The sequence below is a fragment of the Lepidochelys kempii genome, chromosome 20 (genome assembly GCF_965140265.1).
Source record: "Lepidochelys kempii isolate rLepKem1 chromosome 20, rLepKem1.hap2, whole genome shotgun sequence".
NCBI classification, from domain to species: Eukaryota; Metazoa; Chordata; order Testudines; family Cheloniidae; genus Lepidochelys; species Lepidochelys kempii.
In genome coordinates, this window is record NC_133275.1 from 23,397,258 (window position 1) to 23,424,882 (window position 27,625).

Below are 27,625 nucleotides of genomic sequence, written 5' to 3' on the forward strand. Positions count from 1 at the left end.
CCCAGTCAATCTGTCCTTTAGGAGGAACTGTGGGAAGGGCACCGAAGAACTAGCATGTTCCAGACTGAGTTAAAGCAGAGCCTGGGTTCTAACTCACATCCCCAACTGAGTCAAATAGCCAGGACTTAAAGCACTTCCAAACCCAGGTCCGAGGCTTTTCTGTGTGGATGGTAGGACGGTTTGGGCTAAAACCCAGGTTAGAACCAGGGTTAAATGGGCAGTGAAGACATACGCAAAGAGACAGAAAGTCACTAGCAGTGAAGCAGAGAGACAGAGCCCGCTGAAGCGGCAGACTGGGGATTCCTGAACAAGGAAACCGCCTGCCATTGTTCAGAGAAACAGGACTTGGTGTAAATATGTTTTGTAACTAAAACCAGATCACACCAAAGAACAGCCCTGGCTCGTACCATCAATTTCTTCTCTGAATGGAGACAGCCCTGCAAAGCTGCCACACGGGCCAAAGGGGCAACAAAATGCTTTGGCCAAACACAAGTTCTTGGGCTCAGTGCAGGGGTAACTGGGCAAGATTCTCTCCCCTGTGATGGGCGGGCGATCAGCCTAGATGATCTAATGGTATCTTCTGGTCTGACACTCTAGGGTGCTATGAATTTCAAAAGGCATCTCTTGCAATCTGGGCCCAATCCTGAGTCCTGGCAAGGGATTGGTTCACTTTGTATCAGTCCAGGAGCGACTCCCCATTCAAAATGCACTTGAATGAGAAATTCCCCGTTTTCGGGGGACGACCCGAGCTCCCAGCAGGGGTGTCATTATGTTTGGCAGTGGAATCCCTGGATGGTTCCGAAAAAAAGCCCCTCACCTGGTTTTCAGCAGGGAGTCGTGGCATGGAGGCAGCCCGGCCGTGCCCTTCCATGGGGAGGTAGTGGTCACTGTCTGAGTAGCCGTCCTTCCCAATCTCTCTCATCTCCACAGACTGCAGAGGGCAAGGCAAAAAGAGGGTCACCTGGTAAGTAGTGTCACCCCCATTTTACAAGTGGGGAAACTGAGGCACAGACAGAGGCAGGGACTTGTCAGAAGTCCTTCACAAGTCAGGGGTACCCTGGGAATAGAACGCAGGAGTCCTGACTCCCAGCCCTCCTCCACTCTAATCCACTCCTCTCTCAGACTAGGGAACATAACCCAGCTCCCCGGGCTCTAACTACTAGACCCCACTCTCCTCCCGGAGCTGGGGATAGATCCCAGGAGTCCTGACTCCCAGTCCCTGGCTCTGTTCAGTACACACTGCTGCTGAAAATCATGATCCCTGGCTCAGTTCTTCCTCCCGGTGTCCTGGATTCCCTACCAGTCTGAAACCACCAGAGACACCCTGGACCTGAGCCTCCAGAGCTGCCTGTGGTGGGAAATCTGTCATCCTCATTCCCCCTGGAGAATGGCTAAGTGGTCAGCTGGGAGACCAGGCCAGCTCCATGCCTGACTAGCCCTCAGACTGGGTTTCTCCACATAACCCAGCCCTAAGGGGTCAGACCTGCCCCCAGCTCCTGAACAGGAGAGAGAGAGAGAGAGATAGATGGGTGTGTATGGGGACAGACAGATAGATGGGTGTGTACTCGGATAGAGAGAGAGATGGGCGTGTACGGGGACAGACAGAGAGATGGGTGTGTACGGGGATAGAGAGAGAGATGGGTGTGTATTCGGATAGAGAGAGAGATAGGTGTGAATGGGGACAGACAGAGAGATGCGTGTGATCGGGCTGGGCAAACTACGGCCTGGGGCCTCATCCAGCCCTTCAGACATTTTAATCTGGCTCTTGAGCTCCTGCTGGGGAGCGGGGTCGGGAGCTTGCAAATGGGGCCAATGGGAGCTGCAGGGGGAGGGGCAGTGCCTGTGGACAGGGCAGTGCGTAGAGTCGCCTGGGTGCACCTCTGCATAGGAGCTGGAGAGGGGACATATCGCTGCTTCCGGGAGCTGCTTGAGGTAAGTGCTGTCCAGAGCCTGCACGCCTGACCCCCTCCTGAGCCCCAACCCCCTGCCTTGATCCCCCTTCCACCCTTCTGCACCCCAGAGCCTGCATCCCCAGCTGGAGCCCTCACCCCCCAACTCCCCCCCCACCCCCTGCCCCAGTCTGGAGCCCCCTCCCACACCCTGAACTCATTTCTGGCCCCACCTCAGAGCCCGTACCCCCAGACGAAGCCCTCACTCGCTCCTGCACCCCAACCCCCAATTTTGTGAGCATTTGTGAGCCCACTGTACAATTTCCATACTCAGATGTGGCCCTCGGGTCAGAAAGTTTGCCCACCTCTGGGATAGACAGACAGACAGATAGATAGATAGCGGGGGTGTATGGGGATAGACGGATGGATAGATAGATAGAGGGGGTGTATGGGGATAGACAGATGGATAGATAGATAGAGGGGGTGTATGGGGATTGACAGATTATGTGCATATGGACATCGATCAATCGATCACCTGGGAATTGGGACGGCTGTTGGGCATGTCTTCAGGGCGACCTCGCTCTGGACTCCAGGTGCCTGTCTTCTGGAACATCTCCTGTGCCCGCTCGGTGACCCAGGACTGGCTCTCCTTGATGCCCCCTTCAGGCGCACTCCTGCCAGAGCAGACAGGACGTCAGGCCATAGCCACCCGTGCTGGCCTAGAGGGGCTAATCAGCAATGCAGGCAGCGCATCTGCCGTTAACGGAGCCACGCCAGCATCGCCCAGCTTCTCTGGCAGCTAGAAAGCTGCTCCAGTCCTGGGCTCTCCCACAGGGAGGCTCTGCAGGGTATGGTGATCTCCAGTCCTTGCCTCTCCCAGCAGGGGGCGCTGTGGGGAGTGGGGCAGGAGAGCTGGCTGTGGGAGGAGCTCCCGGCTATGCCAGTCCTGGGCTCTCCAGCAAGGGCAGGACAACCAGATAGCGAATGCTCAGGACTTACAGGCCACCCCCTTGGTCCAGATGGGAGGACGGGAGAGCGTTCGGCCCCGGGACCCCCTCCTGGGTGGGCGACGGTGGCTCCATACGCTGGAACATGAGCGGCGTTCGATTCTGCAGGGAAGACAGGAGGCATCAGACCAGCTTATGGGAAGGGAACAAAAGCTGTGAGCAGGCCCCCAAGCCAGCCTGGGCCGGGCACCCTCCTTCCCCCTGGCTGGGAACCTGGGCTCAAACCTCCCGCCCAGGGCAGGAGCATTTCACTGTGGTAGCGGCTTTCACCTGAGGGTCTCAATGCACTTCTCAGGCAGCTCCACCCTACCCGCTCGCGGAGGTGAGTCTGCCTGACCAGCCCCATGTGCGGGGGAAACTGAGGCACAGAGTGGCAAAGGGGCTTACTCCAGTGAGTCAGTGGGAGAGCCAGGAATTGAAAACCCCAGGGGATGTACCTGCTCCTCCCTCATGGCCTGGAGCTTCTTGGCCTTGCTTTGCCGGTAGTACTCCATGATCATCATAGCGGCGTAGATCTTCCCAACTGTCAGGTCCGTGGCTGGGGGAGGCAGGAAGGGAGAGAGGCTGAGCATTATCAGCAGCCCCACCCCTGCCCTGGCCCAGCACGAAGCAGCCCAACTCCCCCCAGAATTTCAACCCTCTCAGCCTCTGGTCCCCAAAGCTGAGTGCCCCCATTGATGGTGGGGAAGATGGGGACACAGACTCTGGGCCCACACAGGTCTTGGCCCTGGGCACAACAAGGCGTAGAGATGCCAGAGAGATAAGGGGCTTTACAGACCAGACAGATCCCTGGGGATGGATGGACAGATAGACGGACCTCTGTGCTGAGTGGCTGGGAGTCTCCAGGGCTCAGCTTGCCAAAAGTCACCCAGAAAGTCAGTGGCACATTGGGATAGAACCCAGGAGTCCTGATGCTCTAACCACTAGACACCACTCCCTTCCCACACCCCAGGAGTCCTGACTCCCAGCCCCCCCAGCACACACATCTCTCCCCCAAGGCACAGAATGGGCACGGGACAGCGCGAGCCCCCGTGGTGCGAACGGGATGCTTAGCCCTGCACAGCTCACCCTGCTGGGCAGCAGTGACCTGGTTAATGGGGGGCGGGCATGCTGTCTGGACATGGGTGCTATGCCCATCCCGGGGAAGTTCCCATGCCAGGGCTGGGGCTGGCTGCCCCTACAGCAGAAGCCAGGCAGTCTGCCAAGCTTGGGGACAGTGCGGGGAACAAGCAGGGATGCTCACATTTGTGAGGGGTGACAAGGAGATCCAGGTTCTTGTGGGAGAGGTTGGGCCAGATGGCCATCATCTCCTTCCGGAGCTCGGCATCCATCTGCTGCTTGTCGGCTCCTCCTGGAAGGCACAAGCCGGGGGGAAGATCAGTGGCTGGGCATCGGAGCCCCGAAATATCAGATCCCCAGTGAAAGTGTTACTATCCTGCTCCCTGGAGCAGCCAGAAGCTCCCCCCACAGCCAGCGCTCCTGCCCTGCTCCCTGCAGTGCCCCCTGCTGGGAGAGAGCAGGACTGGAGCAGTTGTGGATTTCCTTTTGAAGGTGGGGTGCAGAGCGGTGCCCTGCTGGTAAGCCCCCATCCTGCACAGAGGAGCCAGCTCTCCACCACCACTGCCCCAGAGCCTTGCACTTGCCTTTGGCAATCTTGATGTCCAGTGCGGTCCTGATCAGAGCCATGAGGGTTGAGTTGAAGTGGACGGTGTTGTCGTCAGCCACGGGCAGGTCCATGCGGAGCAGCCTCTGCAGAGAGGCAAGCAGAAGCGCGTCATCCTCACGGTCCCCGCACCTGAGACCGGCGTGACTTTCAAAACAGGGGAGCCCTGGGGAGAACTCTGAGGTGTCACCGGGTTCAGTACTTGGGGGATCCCCAGCTCTTGCTAACCAACACCCCTCCCCACATCCCCTCTGGATGCTGATGGGCCTATGAAGGTGCCCAGTGCCAATGAATGAGGCACTCCCTTTACAACAATCATCCCTGGCCTATACCTGTCTCTGTCCAGCTGAGGATCTCAGAGTGTGTTGCTGGCATTTAGGGATTAAACCTCAGCCACTGGTGGTGGGCAGGCCAGAATTGTCCCCAATTTAGAGGTGGGGAAACTGAGGCAACTGTCTCCCTGTTATACACAGTGTCAGTGGCAGAACTGGGAATAGGACCCAGGAGTCCTGGCTCAGGCTCCTGCTTTAACCACTATTCAACAGTTCCATCCCAGAGCCAAGATTAGAACCCAGGAGACCTGACTCCCAACTCTACCCACTAGACCACATTCACTCCTAAAGCCAGGAGTAGAACCTAGGAGCCCTGACGTCTAGCTCCCTTCTCTAACCAGTAGACGCACTCCCCTCCAACAGCTGGGCAGAGAAACCAGAAGTCCTGTTCCAACCTCTAGACCCCACCTCTCCTCTCTGGGTTGCATCCCTCCCTGCCTTCCCCAGAGTTCTTTCCAAAGAGCTCACTGACTTTTTAAAAAAATTTAAATTAAGATAAAGAAATCAACAAAGAAAGAAACACAAACTCCATGTTGCAAGGCAGCAGTGCACTCGGCATCAGCAAAGGGAAACAGGGGAGGCGTAGTTAATGCTCACTGCACAGGATGCAACCAGTACCATCCAACAAAGCGCGTTCCTCCCAGTGCCAAGGCAAGACAGCGCCACGCCAGGGCTCATGCAGCGGGCATGCAGCATGCGGCAGAAAGCATTCCCAGAGGACACATTGAGACTCATTCATAGCTCTGGTATAGACTGCTCTAGAGAGGCCCGCAGTTTTTGTGCTCTCGGTGCAAAGAATGGGTGCGTCCTCAAGGTGCGAAGGGAAGAAATGAAAAAATCGACAGAAACTCGGCATTCCTCAGAGTTCAGGCTGTTGGGCAACAAGATGCTCAGGGTTGGATTGGACACTGGCCGACCAGTTAGTGCATTAGCTACGATAAGGCTGTGGACCATATGGAGATGGGGTTAGTGGGGGGGTCTCTTCTGGTCTTTAAAGGGATGTAACTGACGAAGGCGGGGGAGGGACAGCAAAACAAGAAGGGAAAAAGACAGAGAGCGGGGAGTAGGACTGACAGGGAGGATGAAGAGAAAATTAGTATGAAGGTCCATCTGAGCATGATGTCCAGAAAACTGGGCCCTACAGAGATTGGCCTGAAGCACAGAGGGGGAGTGCAGCTCCACACTGCCCCATGGTTTGTGGAAGTAGCCCCCATCTTCACCCTCCAGGCTCAGGACACTTCCACCCGTGCTGCGTTCTCAACCTGTCAGCAATCGGGCACCCGAGGCCCCAGCAATAGTGTTATGTGGTCCCGATCGCTGCTCCATGGTTCGGATAATAGGACATTTGCCACATCCCTGATTTAGGTTCAAATCTGACTTGGGCTGGTCCCCCCGATACAGTTGCAAACAGGACCCTGCATGATTATCCAGGTGTGTCCATGCTCCACGCAGGTCAGGGTAGTTGGACATACCCAGCCTCCCAGGACTCTGCCAGACCTTCCCAAAATGCATTGCGCTGTGTGAAAAGCACCCACAATCCTCCATGGCAAAGCATGATAGGATAGTTCCCCGGATTTTCCCAGAATGCCCTGGCACATGCATGGCTCAGCAGGGAGGGCGACATGGACAGGCCAAACCAGGTTATCCGGTAACCTTGTCGAGTGACCCTGGAAGAGCCAGGTCACCCGCAAGGCTGGGGGCAGCATGGTGCACTCATCAGGCAGGATTGGCCCATAACACAGTTCTCTTGAGGGAGAAGGGACCAGGCTGGGTTTGGGATGGAGCTGCCTGGGTGAGGGGAACGCAATCAGCCATGACCCCTCTGCGGCGGGCGCTGTTCCACATGGCACCAGTGCTCCTCTCGCAATGGTTTTCTGGACAGCAGCTGTCATGGAGGAGTGAGCCAAGAGAAAAGGGGGTGAACGGGAGGGCACAGAAAAGACTCAGCGGGTATGAGATACCCAGGAGGACTGAATGGAGAGCCCAGCGGGTTTTAGACAGAGTGAGGGGAGCGGAGGAGCAAGGACTGATGGGCAGGCTGAGGAGAGGCTACTGAGGAGTAAAAGCAACATGGTGAAAAACTTTTGCACCTGCCGTCTGAGGAGCTCTGTAAAATGGGGAAACTGAGGCACAACCAGGGGACGTGACTTACCCAGGGAGCAAATGGAAGAGCTGGAAATAGAACCTGGGAATCCTCACACTCAATTCAATCCTCTAACCACACTCCCACCTCAAGCCAAGAACAAAACCTGGGAGTCCTGATTCCCTGCTCTGACCACTAGACATCACCCCCCTCTCAGATGCAGGAAGAGAGATGAGCCCTTAGTCCCATAGCTCCACTAGCGTCTGATACATCAGCCTTCTCCTTTTCTGCTGGGTCCCGGTAATACAGTACAATCCCCTAGTGTGGACACACCATATACAGCTGCTTATACCAGTAAAGCTATTCACATAAGGGAAAGGCAGTAAGTTATACTGCTTTAAGATGCTTTTATCTCAGTATAGCTGTGTCCACACTAGGAGTTCTACTGTTATAGCTACAGTCGTTAAAACCCACTCCCGTAACCGATGTGGTTGCACCAGGACAAACACCTCAGTCAATTTCCAGTGTGAAGTCTCAGGGTAGAACCCTTGCCTGCCCTGAGCTGCTCCGTGCTGCCATCTCTCTTAAAGCCCCAGCTCCTGGAGTCATGGGACAACCTCAGCTTTCATGCAAAAGAAAAAAGGAAGTTCCCAACCCTTGTGGTGCTGGAGGAAAATGTGGACCTGGGCATAACTCTAAAGGCTCAGAAAGTAGGAGGCAAAGACAAGGCCAGGTCAATGTTAAAGGCTTTTGTTGGCATAGTTCTGTCAGTCAGGGATGTGAAGAGGTGGGAACCTGACAGAGCTGTGCCAGCCTCCTCAAGTGATCCTGTTTGCCCCACGGAACTCAGACCTACACCTCCTTTCCTTCGCCCATACCTCACTGGGCTCTCTTCAGTTTCTCTGTAGTGCCCACCACTGCGGGAGCTAAGGCACTAGGGGCCTGATTCCCATTTAGGCCCGGTTGACACAGCGTTTGTCCTAGTGACAGCACATCCTGTAGGGGGGTGACTTTTACCGATAGCGCTACCCCGGTACGCCCCCCAGTACGATGCAATTCTACCAATATAAAGGCACCTTGTGTCAATATGGCTTATTTCCTTTCCCGTAGGGGGATAGCTACAAGGCACCTTCACATCCATGTAGCAGTGTCCCTGCTAGGAATCATGCTGGCACCTCATAACAAAACCACCCCCCGACGTAGTTGAACAGGCATCAGCGTGGGGAGCCAGGCTCAGGCCTACACAGAAACTGTTGCTTCTCCAGTAACGACACTTGGGGATGTGATTTTTTTAACGCTATTTCTATACTGGCAAAAGCCCTAGTCTAGACACGGTTACACCGGCAGAGAATATAGCTGATTTCGTTTGGGAAACTGGTCTAAGCTGTCTTGGCAGGCGCTGCATCTCCAGTAGGCAGGTTTGCCAGTATAGCTCTTAGACCCGGCCTAAAGTGGATGCGAGAGTCAGGGCCTGACACAACTTGCTCCTTAGAAGCCCCTGCCGCCTGGCCAGTCGGCAGTGTGTGATCCTGGCTGGCCTGGCAGCAGGTGGAGTTGTCCCTTTAGCTCAGATGGGAGAGGCCTGTGGGTCGGGTGCTGGAAAGACTCGGGTTCTATTCTGGCTGGCAGCCTGGGATAGGGGCAGGAGCAAACAAACGCTCTGCTTCTGAGAACGCACCCTGGGACCAGCCTTCCCACCCCCGCGTCTCTCCCGGACAGCAGCAGCCCGGTGTAGGGACAGTGCACTTTGCCAATGGGCTGAGCCCTATTGGGCAAGGACCAGACAGACGCACAGGGACACCACGCATGGGGGATAGATAAGGCGAGCTCTGGGTGTCTGAAGGAGCAATGAGGGGGCCTGTGACAGCGGAAGAAAAAAGAGAGAGGGAAGCAGTGGGTTATGGATCCTCAGTCATAAATGGGAACCCTCCAAAACCGCTCTGTAGGGCAGTTCTAGCTTTGAAGCCGGGGGAAAGGCAGGAGTGGGGCAGGGAGAGAGAATGGAGGTGAGGTGAGAACCAGAGATGGGAAAGACTGAATGTGACGGGAAGAGGAGAGAAGCTGCTAGCCAGGTTAGAACTGCATTGACAGAGAAGGGGGTCTGGGGACGGGGAGGAAAAGGGGGTGAGAAAGAAAGGTTAGTAGCTGTTAATATTGTCTCTGGTGGAGGATATTTTTGAAAGCAGCAAAAGGGAGTTCCCCATAGGGCTGATTAAAGATGGGGACCAGCTTCCTGGGCAGAGAACTGGGGCTTTTCGAAGGAGGTGACTCACTAGAGCTAAGACACTTGCTGGGTGAGCCATTCTGAGAAGACCTATCTTATACCCCAGGCCTTGTAAATGAAGCTGGAGATCACAAGCGCTTGGTCTCTGACACAGGGACCATGTTCACCCCTGGCCTGAACAGACTCATCTGCAATTAAAGCTGCTGCAGTTTCACCTGCTTAATCCCAGGATGAATTTAGCTCCTGCCAAGCTGATCACGTGGGTAGAACTCTGCACCTTTGTGGAAGCCCACTGATTTCTCTGCTTCAGTGTCTGCCCGTGTGCATCCAATTGCAAAACTGGGGCCTTAGAGCTTGTCTCTGTAGGGAGATTGAGCGGCACAGCTATGGCAGAATCACTATTCCGCTGCAGCTAGTCCAGAACAGCTAGATCAAGAACACCTAGCTCTTCTCCATCAGATCTCAAAGCACGTAACCAAGGAGGTTGCTCTCATTATCACTGAGGCACAGAGAGGGGAAGTGACTGGCCCACAATCACCCAGCAGGCTAGTTACAGAGCTGGAACCCAGCTCTCCTGAGTCCCACTCCAGTGGCTCTTACCTCTAGGCCACACTGCCAAATTCAAACTCTACCAGATTCCACAAGAACTTCCCTCTGCAGCCAAGCCCTGAGCCTAGCGTTCCAGACCACTGACTTGAGCTAAACAAAAACCAGCCTAGTTTCAAGTCCACACAGCCTTTCCCATTGGTTTTTCATAGAATTTCAATCCTAGATCCTGCAGCCAGAGGGGCCCTTTTCAATCATCCAGTTTGACCCTCCTTTAGAACTCAGGCCATGGGACTTCCCTGAATTAATTCCTGTTTGAACTCAAGCCACTATTGTAGAAAAAACATCCAATCTTGATTTAAACAGGGCCAATGCTGGAGAATCCATCCCAACCCCTGGTAAGTCATGCCAACAGTTAATTATCCTGTTAAAAATTTGTGCCTAAATCTACACTTGTCCAGCTTCAAATTCCAGCAATAGGATCTTGTTACATCTTTAGCTACATGTTTCAAATCACACCTTTAGGCCTTGGGCAGGTCTTCACTGCAGTTAGCTCGAGTTATCCACACTCAAGTGACTCCTCTTGAGTCAACCCAGCTTGACTGAGAGTGACCATAACAGTCGAATTGCAGCACCCACACATCTGTGGGTGTCACTAGGACTTCTGGGGCACTTGCCATGGTTCTTTGTACAGCAATAAGCTGAGCCACTTTAAGGATTCTTTTCCAGCGAACGGAGGGAGAACTGGTCTGTCCCTTCTGGGCACATCAGGGGGAGTTATGAGAAGGGAATGGATTAGCAGCGCTAGCCTGCATCCACATTACAGAAGGGTCATGTTAGCAGCTGACAAGTTGTGCTCACTTGAGTTTTAGCCTATAGCCACCGATGCACCACTGCATTTGAATGTAGGGTTTGTACGTGTGGATGGGGCAACGCTTGAGTTATAACTCGAGTTCACTTAGCAGCTAAGACCTGGTGCACCCTCTCCTCAGCTTCCACCATTGCACTGCAGGAGCGTGCTGGATCTCCCACAATGCACTGTGGTCAGAAATACGGTGTCACTGGTTTAAAGAGATATTGTCAGGCAAAAAAAGCCAAACAAATCTGATATTTTGCAAACAAATTGCCCATCTAGCTTACAAATCACAATTAAGATGATCAAAACTGGAAAGAAACGAAGCATCTAATTTCCTTTCTACCACAGAGGATGTTTAGCTTCTCATACTTTGAAAGGGGAGGAAACCGAGGCACAGAGCCAAGACTAGCTTATGTTCACCCAGCGAATCTAAGACACTGCAAGGAACTGAACCAAGTTCTGCTGTACCCCACCATGTTGCCTGAATCACTAGGCACAGCTGCCTCCAAGAGTCAATTTCACTCCCAGGATCTAACCCTCAGCAGCAATGTTGGAAACTCTGCAGTGGGATCTTTGCATCCAAGCAAACAGCTTCCACTGGATCCCAGAGAAATGATGGGGAATGCCTACAGATGGGTAGACTGGGTGAAACCTAAGCATTGGCCAGATTTCCCAGTTCTCAGCACTCACACTGGACCCAGCTTGTCCAACGAGGCCCGAACTCAGCAGCTCACTCCTGGGTAGGCATCAGAATTGTTTGAAAATCTGGCTACTTACTTCCGTGCCTGAGCGCTCGTCTACCTGGGGCGATTTACCCGCGTAACTACACTGGTATATCTATACCGCGAGCAACACACCAGTGGAACTCCCAACTCTTATTCCTTAATCAGAGTGCCTTTGTCTGGTTTCTGTTGCTTGTTCAAAATAACCCAGAGAATGGCACTCTAATGTTGGAATTCGAGGTTCCACAAGGGGTGTTATACCACTGTGGCTATGCCAGTAAATGTCTCTGTGTGAACAGACTCTAAATTGGTGCTGAGCTCTTTTGAAAAGTCTGGCCTGTATGTTTATACAGCACCAAGCACAATGGTCCCCGATCTTGACTGTGCTGTCAATGAGATCCTCTGATGCTAATGAGAGCAACCCTTTAAAATTCACTGCCTTTACTGTTCCCTCCTACCCTAGGACTTGCAATCAGTCCTCTCTGATCATTCCATGAAAGGAATGGACCAGATACTCTGAGCCATGGTGCCGCTATCTCACCTGAATCGCCTTTCCTTCCCTGGCCTCCTATGAGATTCTCATCCCAGGCCTGACCTAAAGCACGACAAACTCAGTAGAAAGGCTCCCACTGACTTCAATGGGTTCTAGATCAGGCCCACAAGGGATTTCTGACCCCTGACATCTTCCCACTGTCCAGCTTTGAACTGGAACCTTTCAGTTTCCATCCACCTGTCTCCCACCCATTGAGGAAATCTTTAATGACTGAAAAGTGACAGGTCGATCAGAGCTGTATGGCTCATCCTACAGAGAAAGGTTCGACGGGTGGGGTGGGGGAATTCAACGTTTTAAAGCAATGTTTCTTCCACTGAATAAAAAAAGGTAGGGAAGAAGGAATCCTTAAAAAGGGGCTTGTAGAGAATTAACATGCACCTTGCACTTCAGTTCTTACCCACCCCAGCTGACTTGCCATAATGGAGTCTCTGAAACATGAAATGCTAACGGACTCAAACGGACACACCGTACTATTTAAGAGATTTGATCAAGGAAAAAAAAACACAAAGAAATGTATAAAAAGATATTGTATAGGCTGATTTTTTAAAAAAAATGTTTTGGTTAAAAAAAAAATAAAAAAAATTAAGTGAATTTGATTTGCATGTTTTTGTCTTTTTAATTTATTCTACCTTATAAGCAACCCGGGGTGGGCATTTCTTCCCTAACCCAAGGGGTGGAGACATATGCCTCAGCATCTCATACATATCCGTGAAAGTCATCCGGCCCCTGGTAGCGGAAAGAAAAAAAAAAGGCACGAAAAAATAGACAAGAGGGAGATGCAAAGAAGAAAAAAAATATTTTAAATCAATTTAAAAAGGACGGGAAAAAAATGGAAGAAAAAATGCAAAGATTACTTCGCTGCTTCTCAGCAGACAGAGTGAGAGCTCACACATCTTTCATTCCTATGTGTAACTAGACAGCTTCCGGGGTGGGGGGAAGGCAACAGTTGATTCAGCAAAGCACTTAAGCTCCCCATCGATCCACTGCCCAATGAAATCAATGGCAGTTTGTCCATTGCCTTCAGGGGGCACTGCGTTCTGCCCTTGCTTAAGAGAAACTGGAGTAGGCACATGCTTAAGTGATTTGCTGGGGTCCTGGAGTCCTTTAGGCAAAATTCCTCCTGGTGTTCTGGGAGGGAGGACTGCAGGATCGGGGCCACCTTTGTAGCGAAGAACAGGAAAGAGAGAGAGAGAGATTTAGCTTAGAGCACGCCTCTTTGCCAATGCTGGAGGGGGGGGTAAGGTGGTGGACGGGGGGAGGGGAAGGGAAGGGATAAATGGCAGAGGTGTCAATGCAGTTTCCGTCCTCCCCAGATGAAAAAACTCAATGTGCGAAGGGTGGTGGGGGTGTGTGTGTAGAGACACAGTGGTACAAATCCTCAGGGCCTAGCTTCAGCTGACAGCAAGCAGAAAGGGTTCAAAATCACCGATATGCTCCATGCGGTACTGGGCGGACGGCATCCTCGTATGCATTCTGTTTGCTAAGTAGGTGACTGGATTACTTCTTGAAAAGTGCAGGATACCGAGATGTGTGTGTATACATATATATATATATATGAAATATATATATTAAAGAAACCATAAGCAACATTCATTCCGTTGATGCTAGCAGGTTTTAGTGTAAGTCAAACCTTGCAAGCAACCCTATGAGGGCATTTCTTGCCTAAGCCCAGTGGGGGAGATATAACACGTAATAAACTGTACATATCCTTATAATGAATTCGGCCACTGCAAGAAGAATACAGGGGGTTAGTGCAGATGCTACTACAGGGTGAGAGAAACACACAAACTGTCATGTACACATAGATCACAGCAAGGCTGCCGGGAATGGGCGCCTAGGCCAGCTACAACAATAGTGCCTGGTTTTACCTTAGGGCTGGGGGTTTGGACACGCGTTCCTGGGGGCTCCAGCAGGAGCTGAAAGTGCTTGGCCTTTGCAGAGTAGAGGCCTGGTGTTAAAATTGCTACTACTGAGCAGCTGGCAGACCACAGCTGGCTACGATGTCCTGGGAGGTGCATCTGTTATTGGGGAAACTGAGGCATAGAGCTACAGGGTGGGGGAGAGTGACTTTTTCAAGGTCACACAGGGAGCCCTCAGCAGAATTGGCGACAGAACCCAAGAGTCCTGGCTCCCAGCCCCCTCTGCTCTAATCCACTAGACCCCACATCCCATCCCGAGCTGGGGACAGAACCAGGGCTCCAGACTCCCAGCTCTGTTTTCAGATCCATAGGCCTCTCCCAGGGCCTGATGCAAAGCCCAGTGAAGTCAATACAAAGGCTGCCATTGACTCCAGTGGGATTGGGATCAGGACCCGACATTTTGCTTTCTTTTTACTGGGGGAGGGGTGTCACTCATATGCAAAGGAACCTCGTGCCAAGGCGGGGGCAGGGTTGTGTCTACCCCCCAGTGGCACGAGATAGGACTCGGGGGGCCGGTTGGGAGCTCCTCCTGCTGGGCTTGGCAGGGTCTGCCAGGTAGGGTTGGCAGCGTAGACAAACACGTTAAACCTGGAAACAACGGGAGTTTACTAGAAACGGAACAGGGCACAGGGACGACGTGGGACAGCACGATGCCTGGGGTGGCGGCCCCCCAGCACAGAACCAAACACAACGCGCCAGGAATCCTCCGCGGGAGCAGGCTGGCCCCGCTCCAGTGCCTCAATGGTGCAGCACCAGCCCAGCCCCAACACAGTTCCCGGCTCCAGAGGATACACAGGGGCAGAGGAGTCATAATGTCACAGAGCCGGGGTGGGACTACGTCCCCTAGCGGCCTGTGTCTAGCTAGTGGCGTCTCCCTGGCGGCGCTGATTGTGTCATCTAGCCCTGAGTGCGTGGTGTCTCTGAATAGCATATGGGGACTCATCAGGGCGTGGGAGGAAAACAGCCCTGTGTTTTCCATCCAGCCTCTCTTCTGCAAGCTGTTACCCACTTCACAATGTGCATTAATAATGGGACAGCCCGGGGCACCACGGGACATCCCCAGGACGTGGCAGGGACACCCCCAGGGCCCTTCGATTGGCTTGGGAAAGGGGGAGGGTTGGAGAGAATCCAGCTGCAAAAACCTAAAATTGAAAAAGGAAACATTAAACAGCAACAAGATCCAAGAGCCTGCGTTTGCAGGGCCCCGTGGGGGACACAGACCCAGCCCAGGAGGGTTGGACGGGCTTTGGGGTCCGCTCTCACTAGCGTACAGCTGGGTTAGTGCTCAGTGGGAACTGGTTCTGTCTTCCCCGAATCCTGGAGAGACTACGTGGGAGGGATTTGCTCTAATCTCTGCACCAGCTGAGCTGTGGAAGCCCTGCCAGCACACCGGAGCAGCACCTGCCCCGGAGAGTTGGCATTCAGCGATGAGAGAGGCCTCCATGTGTCGCCCCTCCTGGCAACCGGAGGAACACAGCCCCCTGCCTGCAGGCCAGAGGACATGATGATCTGTCAGGGGATGGAAGGAGGCAGCCGGGCAGATAACTTACTGTTGTGTGTGACTAACAAGGGCTGCTTCTAGGAGCTTTGTCCATCTTTGTCCAGGAACTAACCAAAGGCAGCAGCTGCCCAGCAAACCAGGGTATTGACTAGGATCCAACCCCTTCCCCCCTACAGTGCAAAGGGGTCTCGGCTCAGGAGACCCTGGCTAATGGCTCCTTCCCATGGTGCTTGGACCCCAGGGTGCCCTGCACCCCCTTCCCAAAGCCCTGGAAACTTCCAGGTGGGCCTGGAAACTTCAGACCCTACAAGAACCCAGGAATCCGAGCCGATGTCTGCACTGGATTGTCCAGAGCAGGCCATCTAGCTCAGTATCCCCATGGCACTGAATCAGATCCAAGGCCCACCAAGCCAAGTAACTGCTCATCCCTGGAATAGTGGATTAGAGCAAGGGCATCTAGGTCCAGTATCCACTCCTCGTCCCAAGATGGGCATGGAATCCAGGAGTCCTGACACCCAGCCCCAGCCAGGCTCTGACAGCTAGACCCCACTCCTCCTTGCCCTGGTTCTTTCTGCTCCTCACCCCCCTTTCCCCAGCCCTCGACAGTCAGTTCTCTGCTGATCAAGGAGGCTCATCTCGGCTCCCCCGGAGACATGGACAAATCCGAGCCCTCCAATATTCCCCTCGAAGGAGGGAGGGGAGCCCTGGCTGCTGGGCGGGGGCAGGAGGTGCGGGATGAGGGTGAGGTCCTTACCAAGCAGCGGGGTCGTACTCTGCCCACACACGCACGTACTCGTCCAGATGGTGGGGCCCCAGGATGGAGGAGTCTCGGGTCAGGTACTCAAAGTTGTCCATGATGACGGCCACAAACAGGTTCAGCATCTGCAGTGGGTTGGGGCGCGGAGACAGAGGCGTATTGGACAAGTAGTCTAGTGCAGACAAGACCCCAGGGGTCAAATCCCGCAGTCCTTGCCATGGGCTGGGCTCTGGGCACTCCAGCGCCTCCTCTGTCCATGTGTCTCTCGCTCATGTTTTTGGTCCTTCTCCCACTCCCCAACTTCCCTTTACGCATTCCGCGATGCACACACCCGTCATCATACACACGCCAAGACACACAGAGGCACGCCAACAAGTGCATCCATGTACACATGCATCAACACATACCAAAATGAATGCACAACCGGCATAAACGTGCAACACACACACACTTCCCACATACACACACCACATCCGTGCATTGCATACATGCAACTCACAAACCATCACAGGCCAATGTGCACGTGTGTGTACTCACACAGCACACGCACACGTGTACACACGCCAATGTGTACCCACAGGTACCCACACATCACACACACGTGTACACACGCCAATGTGTACCCACAGGTACCCACCCATCACACACACGTGTACACACGCCAATGTGTACCCACAGGTACCCACAGATCACACACACGTGTACACACGCCAATGTGTACCCACAGGTACCCACCCATCACACACACGTGTACACACATACCAATGTGCGTACACATACTCACACATCTGCTAACATGCAAACCCCCCTATACAAGTCACCACACACAACTCGTGCACGCACAGATACACTTGTCAACACAACTGACTCTGGTGCACACAGAGCACAGATTCTCGCCAAGGTGCACATACCTATGAATAGCTCCGACACGCGGCTTTCACACTTGCCAACCCGCACGCACATACACACCTGTCAACGCACACCCAGCTCACACATGCCGCACGTACGCCGCACGCCTGGCCCCACACACGTCAGCACACTCCCAACTCACGCAGCGCACGCGCACCCCTGTGGCTGCTGCCGGCCCGGCTCCCCGCAGACTCACCAGGAAGGAGCAGAAGAAAATGAAGGAGACAAAATAAAAATAGGCGAACTCGTTGCCACACTCATGCTCCTTGATCCCCGAGTTCTCGTCGCAGGGCTTCCCGCTCAGACACGACAGCATGATCTCGTGCCACGCCTCGCCGGTGGCACTCCTGCAGCCGCACAGAGGGGAGAGGGGATGTGCATTGGGAAGGCAGGGCAGGGCTGGGGGAGCAAACCAGGCAGCTCTGTCCCAGTCCCCTCAGGCACCTGGGTGCCATTAATGATGCTTTGCACTTCTACAGCATCATTCAGCCCCGAGCACTTACAGGGATGGGGCTCACAGTTTATACTCGGATCCCTCACCTGGCACTGAGATGCAGCCACCTCTGGGGCGAAGTGCGGGGGCTGTTTATACTGGGATTCCTTGCCTGGCGCTGAGGTGCAGCCAGCTCTGGGGTGGGGCTTGGGGGGGGCTGATTAACAGCCGGACAACCCACTGCATTAGAGCAAGGTATACAAGGAGGTCAGTTTCCTTGCAGTTGCAGTGGGGATGGGACACGGATCTCTGCTCAGTCCAGCTTCTGCCCGGGGCAGGGTCTCACCTGAACAGAAGCATGAGGGCCTGGAAGAAAGTGCGGAAGTTGTTGTGCTCTGTGATAGCCGAGTCCTCCTCTTCGTCTTCGATGCCAATGTTACCGAACACCTGCAAAGGCAGAGGGCCCTCAGACAGCAATGGGGATGGGGCCTCATCTCTCTCCTGCAGACAGCCAGCTCCAGCACCCAGGTACAGCATGACATGCCGGGCCTGGAGCCCGGCACAGTCCTAACCCCCATGTGTGTGCGGAGGAGTCACTCCCAATCCAAGGCACTAGTGCTCAGATTCCCACGCCCGGTCTCCGCACTGCAAAACGGCCTGTGACAGTGTGTCCCGTCCCCCCGAGCTGGCCTGCCTGACACTCACCTGCATGCCGATGATGGCGTAGATGAAGAAGAGCATGGCAATCAGCAGACAGACATAGGGAAGGGCCTAGGGAGAGAAGCAGAGCAGGGCACGTCACTCGCAGGGGGCTTTAAACCTTGCGCCCTGCCAGGCAAATAGCGTCCCCCTGTACTGGGCCACGGCAGCTTCTCCATTCAATGCAGCAAAATCCAGCTCACACCCCACATCTGTACCATTGGCTGGCTCGCAGGGAGAGCACGCTGGGAGCTTCTCTCCTCGCCCGTGTCTCCTCCAGCACTCAGCACCTCAAAGGCACCGACGGGGAATGCCACTACAACACCAACCCAATCCACAGCCAACTGAACCCAGAGCAAAGGCTGCCATTGCTTCACCAGGCACCCGCTCAGGGCCAGGGGAGTCAGTGACTGAGGTGGGCATAGCACCTGGATGCCACCCTGCTGAGACACTCTGAGATAGAGAGAGAGAGGGAGAGAGAGAGGGTGTATGGGGGTAGATAGATGTGTATGGGGACGGACAGATGGAAGGGTGTGTATGGGACGGCTGGATAGACAGAGTACAAGTGGATGGATGGGTCTATGTGGGGACAGACAGAAAGAGATAGCTAGAGGGGTCTGTATAGGGACAAACAGACAGATATGGAATCAATACATCTTCAGAGCCAAGGTCCAGCCCGCATACGCTAAACCTTGGATCAGTCATTCTAAGAGTCAGTCGCTGGGTTCCTGGCCCCCTGGCCCAACCCCTCCCCCCGTCCCCTCCCTCCCCGTCCCCAGTCACCTTGAAGGACTGGACGAAGGTCCACAGCAGGATGCGGATGGTGTAGCCCTGGCGAAGGAGCTTGATGAGGCGGGTAGCACGGAAGAGCCGCAGGAAGCTCAGGTTGATGAAGTTGTTCTGAGGGGATGAAAGGAAGGAGAGGTGAGCGCTACCTGCGGGCGCAAGAGGGGAGATCCCCACCCCCAGGGGAGACTGCCCTGGACGTGTGCCTGCATCCACGCAGCACCGCAGGGCAGGGCAATAACCCAGGGAAACATCATCTCAATGCAGATGATTAACCCACCAACTCACGACTAAAACGAAATCCACGGAGAACTCAATAAAGTAGTAATAAAATAATAACAACACCATCAATTGTGATCATTATTAGCAATCAACAGCAACTGTTGATAACAACCAATAATAATTATTATTATTCACAATGCTATTAATTAATACCTAATGATAAATAGCAGCAATGCACAATAATATTAATAAACAATAGATAATAAATGATTATAATACATAATGCTATTAATAACTGCTATAAGAGAAATAAATAATGAATAGTATTATTAAACCAATGATATAACCAATAATACTATTGATAAATAATAAATGATATTGCAATGCATATTGATAAAGAATAGTAACAGAACACACCGTACTATTAATATAAACAATACCCAATAGTGATCATTATAATACATAATAAATAAAATAAATAGAATGATTATAATGCATTGGATACTATTAAGAATAAAATGAATATTAATGAATTAATAGTGCTGTTAATAATTTAATAAAAATAGATGATAAATAATATGAATACAAATAATGATAATCAACCAGGACAATGAATGATAACACCATTAACAAATCACAGCATGAAAGCCACCCAGCAATCTCCATCCACCAGCCATCCCTGAAAAAGGGGAAAGGAACATAAAGGAAACTAACAAGCTGGGCTCATCCAATGGGGAACTCAATGGCTGTTCGTTAATATCAGGGTTATACTGTAACTATCCCAACAACCAAATGCACTGATATTTTCTGACACAAGCAGGCAGAGCATTGTGGGGTCACATCGCACGTGTACTGTGCACACACAACCAGAGAGAATTGAAGCAGGATAAGTGCCGGGGGAGGGGAAGGTGTCTGGGGACTTGCAACATGTTACAGATCGTATGTGATGATTGGGACCTCAAATGCATCTGTCTCTGTGCACCCAACAGCCACGCCGGGATGCTCCCTGGAATGACTTCTTGAGGCTGGCTGCGGGGGCTCAGCCTACAAGCATGGACGACATTCAGTGGGGTTTTGCTCCAAGGGATGGGGAGGGGAGGGCCAAGAGGCTGGGAGGCGCCACTCGTCCTGTTGGTTTCACGAAGATGCATTTTGGACCCCTCTCCCCCGGGAGGGGATGGCACGTGGCTTCTGGGACTGGGCCGAGCAGTGCGAAGCCTGTGGTAGGCTCTGGAGTTCCCATAGTGCACTGGCTGCTGGAGCTGGGCAATGCGGCCTGGCTCGTTGGGCTGGAATTCCAGTTAACCGGTGGCATAGGCTGCATGACGCAGCTCCTAGGTTAACCTCAGACCAACAACCTTTGCACCCTTGAGGTCACCCCGTCTTTTCTAAGAGACAAACTCGCTCATGGTACGTGGACTCTGTTCTGGCTGAGATCTGGGGTCTGGTCTGGCAGATCCATTGCAGACCAGGAGTCAGCTGTGAAGTTCTGACCTCGAGCCCAAGGACTCCCCTTCCCTCTGCCAATCAATGCACAAGTCAGCAGTGCGGCTAGGATCCCAGCTCCTCAGGCACAGCACCGATCCAGGGTTCTAATCCCACCCTGGAAATTAAAGGCCTTGGCTCCTACACCCATTGCTGTGTTTCCAGCCTGGATCAGTCTGATCCCTTCTCTCCACATTCAGAGGGGGGGAGGGACAAATGGAGCAGTGGGGCTGTACTGGGTGACCCCCTGGCTTCAGTGGAAGGGGAAGGTACTCAGATACACGAAGTGTCCAGGGGCCTTGCCTTGGTGCTGCCTAATGGGGAATTCTCCCCAGCAGCCAAGAGCGCGGGTGGACTCCCTCGCTGCGGTCTGTGGGAAGCCCTGCCGGGCAAGAAGAAACCCCTTTGTTTCCAGGGAGCAGCTGTGTAGCTGCACAACACTCACCACAGGACATGTGCAACCGCACAGCAGACATCACAAGACGTATGTGGCCACACAACATGCACCATGACTCATGTACAGTCGCACAACACATGCCACGGGACCCTTGTGTCATCTCAGGACCCAGGCTGTGTGATCCTTGTGCAACAGCCAAACGTGCCAGAAAAAGCTTGTGCAATCGCACAACGTGAGCCACAAGGCTTGTGCCGCCACATAACATGCACGACCAGGGCTCCGTACCCAACAAACACCCCACGTGACTCTCACCATTGCACAGAACAGGCCACGTGACTCATACAGAACATAGCCCAGAGACCCTTGAGTAGTTACACAATGCACAGCAGGGAACTTCTGTGTAATTAACACCAGGTCCAAGGGCCTGGCTGTATAATTACACAACAGATACCGTGGAGCTGTTGTGTAACTACACAATATACAACATAGGCCAATGCACCAATCCATGGTTCCCTGTATGTGGGAATTTCTCTCCAGTCCGTTCCCCCCACCCCTGGACATGGGGAGGTCTGCCTGCTCCCTTCCCTAGAGAAGCTGCCCTGGTGTGTGTTCCCAGAAGCTGTGAGCCATCCCTCCAAGGAGTGAGTGTAACATACGGACTCTGGGGACGGGGGGAGCATGCGTCAGCACCCTCTGGGGGCGGCGGCTCCGATTTAACAGCCTCCCAAACCAACTGAGAAATCAAACAGTGAGGCTCATGCGGGAGCACGGAAGAAAAAGGCCCCCCACCTCTGCAGAGAGAGAGAGAGAGAGAGAGAAACGGGGTCGGGGGGAATGGAGTAGGGAGGGGATCTTCCATCGTCCCACCCAGGCAGCTCTTCCAGTATTCTCAGCTCCTTTCTGCCCTCCTCTCCATGCCTTTGCCCCGTTCTCCCCTCTCTTGGATCTTATGTCTGAATGAAGCTACAGGGTCCCTCCACTTCAGCCCTTGTGCCCTACCCCCTTTGGTTAATCCCAGAGGACGCAAGGCAGAGTTGCTGACCTGGTTTCAAGCTTGCCCTGGATGCTTCCCTCTGGTAGGGCTCAGTCCAGGTCCTGCTGGGATGGGGGGAGGGATCTGTGTCACCCATGGCAAAGATGGCAGCCCCATGCAGTCCCCTCGGCAGAGAGGGGCCTGGGGAGGAGAGAGCAGTGGGGAACAGCAGCAGAAGGGCATGGAGGGAGGGAGAGCATGAGGGGTCTGGAGGCTGGGGAGGGAAACACCTAACAAGGGAAGCGGGCAGCGTGTGCGCGCACGGATCTGCCTGTGAATGTGTGCGAGGTGCGTGGACAGGCAGCAGGGCCTGAACGGGGATGGGTCGGGGGAATAAGTGTGTGTGGGATGTGTGTACACGCCTGGGGGAGGTGTCCACGTGCGATGGATGTGTGTATAGGAGGCCATTTCCTGTGCACATGTGGGGCCCAGACAGGTATATGCCCTTCTTTGCTCCTTTCTGGTTTCCATCTCCCCTGCCGATCCTGCATTGCCTCTCAACCAACAGCGAGGCGGGGAGTGGTCCCTGCAGGTGTCAGCTGCTCTCCAGTGAGGCAGCCTTGCCCTCTTGGTTCCTTCTTCCCTCCAGTGTGCTCGTGATCCCAGCCCCCAACCCTCAGAGGGTCAGCGCCGGGTCCCTGAGAGTCCTCAGCTAGCTGTAGATCTGAGCCAATACCTTGTGCAGAGGGAGAGGTTATAAGCCTGGGGACCTGCTGTCCCCACTCTGTGCACCCACTGGATCCCTCTATCTGGACATCCACCCGTCCACCTGGGGTCTATCCCTTGGTCCACCCACATCTCTACCTAAGGATCTCTCCGTCTCCCTGAGAATCCAGCCAACCCTTTCTCAGGAGATCAACCCCTGGATCTGGGGAATCTCTCGCCCTCCGACTCAGAGCCAGCCCCCAGTTTGTAACACTGTATCACTCAGCCTACACTAGGCCCTTTGAAGAGAAAGGCACAAGTGCAGAGACTTTTTCTTTTTTGCTGCTTTGTTTCAAAGGGACGTACATCTGGAGGAAAGAAGGGAGAGAGAGCGAGAGAGAGAGGAAGGAAGAAAAGAGAGCAGGTAGCCAGCTAGCTGCAGGCAGCTCCCGTGCAGTAACTTATGCAATGCAGAGATGAGAGAGCGCTCTTAGGCAATGCGTTTAGGCTTCAGAAAGATATTAAACCAACCGGATTCTAGATGTAGATGTTGAGATGAATAGGAGGAGAGGAGTTGGGGGCAGAGGGAGAGATTTGAGGGGGTTGTTTAGTGTCACAGGTTGATTGGCAACCAGCGTAATACACAGAGATGGAGCGACAGATTGGGGACGGGGTGTTTTGTCGTGGGGGTGGGGGTGGGAGGCGGAAGAAGTTCAGAAATATTAGTTGGCATGGATACACAGACCGATTCATAGATGGACACATGGATTTTTCATAGTGCATTTTGATTGGATGACATTTTCAGAGGGTGTCACCCCAAAATAGCACAGTATAAAGAGACAGCATGGAAGGAAGGTAAGACAAGAGAGACAGGCATTATAGAGAGCACACAGCATGAGGCAGGAGACTCCCAGCCCACCCGCACAGGGCAGTGCCAGCACCCAACCCCACTCCTCTGCCTGCTGAGGGGCCGCTCTGATGCAGGGGAGCGAAGGGCAGGGGCTCCCCCCGGTGCTTGGGACCATGCCCTCTGGCGCAGGCCCAAGCATCCAGTCTCCATGGCTTTGCCACCTCAGGCCGAGGTCTTCATCCTCACGGCTCCTCCCTCCCTCGACTCTGGGAGATGGGTCAGGAAACTGAGGCACAGAGAGGGGAAGAGATGCCCCCAAGATCAAACAGCAAGTCAGTGGCAGAGCTGGGACGAGAACCCAGGAGTCCTAGTTCCCAGCCCTGTGCTGCAGGTACTAGCCTCTTCTGCCTTCTCTGGGGCTATCAGCCCTCTGTGTACGGTTCCACTGGGCTGGAGGGTTTCCAGAGGCCAACAGGTTCTAGGTTATTTCTGAAGGAAGGGCCCGTGGGTCATGTTCCCTGTCTCCCCCAGCCCTCCAGAGTTTGCCCTGCCGCAGAGCTCTCCTGCCAGTTCAGGTCTATTGCGTTTGCATGGTACGAGCCATCGAGGGCAAGAGCAGGTAGAGAAGGCAAAGTTGTGCAACGGGCCAGCCCCTGACATAGGCATCACCCCTGGCATGCAATGGCCTGGCAGGGCAAGGAGGGGCCTTCGAAAGGAACTTGTGTGCTGAGCTGGATTGGCAAAGGTCCACCCACCAGCAAACCCCACACCTTGCTGCCAGGTGCTGGCCCCTCGTTCTGCCTGCCTCTGGGATCCCATTGGATGCCTTGAGCAATGCCAGCCCCCGCCTATCCCCAGACCCACAGACCAGGAGAACCCAAACCTCACAAGTGCCAGGAAGCAAAGACCCCATTTTGGTAGAGACGAGTGCGAGGGCAGGCTATGTGGCGGTTGGATATGGGTGGGCAGACAGGTGTGTGAAACGCCAAGGGGAGTGGCTTACACTCCTTTTGCACACCCACTGACTAGTGTGTTTTGCAAACTCGGGGTTGGAAGGCAGCTCTCGGAAGATAGTAAGACCCTTTAGAGCAGCTTCACTGAGATCAGTATCTGGGTCTCTGTCACCAGGGGATCCCAGGAGGGATAGGCCTTGCCTGGGGTCGGAGTCAGGACACCTGAGTTCTATTCCCAGTGCTGGGGGTGTGGCCTAGTGTTTACAGCAGGAAGGAAGAGAGGTTTAGGACACCTGGGTTCCCAGCCACTGGGTGGGAGTGTGTCATAGTGGTTACAGGAGGAGACTGGGAGGGAGGTCTTCTGGGTATTATTCCCAGCTCTGCCATTGGCTCTCTCTGTGACCTTGGGTGACTCACTGCCCTGCTCTGTGCCTCAGTTTCCTCATCTGTAAAATGAGGGATAATTATACAGACCCCATCCTGGAGGATTAATTAACACTGGGGGAAGGGCTCTCCAGGCGCTAGTTGGTGGCAGAGATGGAGGAGACCTGCTAGATCATTCAGTTCGTCTCCTCAATCCACCCAGGGCTGCTTCCTGCAGCTCTATACCAGGGCTAGTGCCAGTTAGATCACAGGCATTGCCCCTGCTCCTGTACCCTGCTGCCACCCACCCGCTACACTGCACTGAATTGCAGATTTCCCTCAAGTTTGCCCAAGGTATTTTCTCCATGACGTTCACTCCACAAACAGGATGATCCCCAGTCACGCCGGGAGAGGTTCCCTTGCCCACTGCCCTGAGTTTGGGCTGGCTGAATTCTCTCCAGGTGGGATTTGAACTCCACCATTGGCGGCTACCAAGGGGTGAGGGCCTGAGCAGCAGGCTTTCTGCAGAGGGCGATGGCCCAGTTCAAATCCAACTGTCAGTAATGTGTGCGCGCCTGTGTGTGTGTTTCAGGGACTGTTCCCCTGCCTCCTGGGGAACATCCCAGGGCTGCTTTCAGTTTTCTCTGTCTCTGCCTTCCAGGGGCCAGGCTCTGCTCTCAGCTTCACCTGTGCAAATTTGGCATCACTCCAATGAACACTGAAAAGTGACTCTGGATTTATGCCGGCATACTGACGCCCAGTTAAGTGACTCCGGATTTATGTCGGCATGCCCACCCCTAGTGGAGTGACTCCGGATTTATGCCGGTATGCCCACCCCCAGTGGAGTGACTGGGGATATGGCGTGTGAGATCAGAACCTGGCCCTCACTGAATCCCTTTCAGGTGGGTAGGAATGCCCAGCTGGGTTTGGTTTTGACTCCATCTGCCTTGGCTTGGTCCCTCAGCACTTGGGGTTGTCCCCAGAACAAGAATTCTTGGGCCTCCTCATATAGAAACTGCATGGCTCTCTTCTCCTCTGGCTATCTCGGATGACATTGAATGTGGCTGCAACCCAGCTGTCTCCCTTGCCCGGCATCTGTCCTTCCTTGGGGTCAGGCACAATGGGGTAAAAGCTCATACTGTAGTTCTCATGTCTTGCTCCCTGTGGTGCCCCCCTCTGGCGAGCGTCCCCCTCTGCTTAAGCTAAGGCCATAAGAGAGGAGACGGTGTTTCGAACTTACCCCAAACTCTGTCACTAAGATGTCTGTGATGCTACCCAGAACTGTGACAAAATCAAAGATATTCCAGGCATCACGGAAATAATTCTATAAAGAAAAACAAAAACAAAGGACGAAAAGGAACAGCAACACGGCAGCAAACATTCAACGACATTCACGACGGAAGCAACAGCAACGAGAACAGAGAGTCACCCCCCAACCCCAGCCCCATTTCCTCCCTGCCCCCAGTGCCCTGACGCCGGGAGAGCCCAGGTTACCTTTTCGGTGAGCTCCAATGGATCTGGCAGGCAAGAGGGGAGGGGGTCGAAAGGGTTAATTTAAAGGAGTGGTGGGGGTATTTCTTGGCACCTTGAAATGATCCTGGGGTGGCTGGTGTGACTGGGGCCTGATGCTGATCTCAGTTACCCTGCTGTGTCATTGGTGTAAGGGCCAGACCAAAACTCCACTGAGATCATTGGGAACCTCTCCACTGATTTAAAGGGGCTCTGGATCAGGACCCCACCCATGAGGAAAATCAAACCCAGGATCTCTGGCCCCCAGCATCAACCAGCTAAACCAAGAGGGCCCCCCCTTCCCCTCCAAAACTTTGGAAAGGTGCCCCCACCCTCGGCCCAATAGGAATGGACAGTTAGATGGACATTTAAAATGAAAGAATAAAACACACAGGACCAGAATATGTTACTGTTGCTGGGATCTTCCCATCCAAGGGACAGAAATGTGTCCTTGGCTGAATTCCCCGAGCAGGAGAAGAAATCACAGCCCTCTCCCACCCCACCAGAGCCACCAGTTCCCGAGCTGTCCATAGCTCTGTGGAGCAAGCCACCAATTGAGAAATGAACCCAGCACGGCAAACACAAGGAATCATGAGAAAACAGCCCAGTTAAAATAAGGGAATGGGGCAGGATCAAAAATCAGCCACATTTTCTGCGGGAGATTCATTCTCTCTCTTCCTTTCTCCATCTGTCAGCGTCTGCTCTCCCTGCCAGACCAGCCTGTGCTGCTCCTCAAATCCAGCCTCTTAACCTCCCTGAGCGCCCCTCTTACTGGCTTGGCTCCTTCCTGAACGGAAGCCCAGATCCTTCGTGCAGGATGGAGTAGGTTCCTTGCCCTGAGCACCTGCACCAATGGTGGGAGCCTCAAACCCCCAGGGAGCTTCAGCGAGCCATGAATGGAGTTTGGACTCCTTCATGTTTCTTGGGGAGACGATGCTAATGGACCTTACTGGTGGGACATTTCTCTTGTAGCCCCTCTTTATTTTGCTCCCCTTAATCCTCATTATAGTTCCCTGAACCACCCAGAACAACCTACCCCATTCCCTGAGCTGGGGTCAGCTTACAAAGTGCTTGGAGATGCCTTCAACAATCTCCTCTTAGTTGCCAGTTGCCACCATCCCCAATCACTTGGTGGAAAGGTGTTCTGACACTTGCCTACAGGATGTGGGGGGCGGGGGAAGACTGTTAAATCCCCGTCTGGTAAAGGGGTGAGGGCGGGGCATGGGGTTGGAAGAACATGTGGGGAATCCCCTCCTGCTGAAGGAGCTGGGTTCTGTCTTTTATTTCCA

General features: G+C 53.7%; 1 protein-coding gene across 1 annotated transcript in view; it reads right to left on the reverse strand.

The window, feature by feature from the left end:
* The window catches only part of CACNA1A (calcium voltage-gated channel subunit alpha1 A), a 195,829-nt gene that overhangs the window by 21,507 nt on the left and 146,697 nt on the right, over window positions 1–27,625 (reverse strand). The window contains 13 exon segments of the mRNA XM_073319217.1: window positions 818–931; window positions 2,425–2,563; window positions 2,889–2,998; window positions 3,334–3,434; window positions 4,140–4,247; window positions 4,540–4,645; window positions 12,505–12,601; window positions 16,050–16,177; window positions 17,158–17,308; window positions 17,741–17,841; window positions 18,100–18,165; window positions 18,877–18,993; window positions 26,068–26,151. Coding sequence (XP_073175318.1) covers window positions 818–931; window positions 2,425–2,563; window positions 2,889–2,998; window positions 3,334–3,434; window positions 4,140–4,247; window positions 4,540–4,645; window positions 12,505–12,601; window positions 16,050–16,177; window positions 17,158–17,308; window positions 17,741–17,841; window positions 18,100–18,165; window positions 18,877–18,993; window positions 26,068–26,151 — 1,422 coding nt within the window.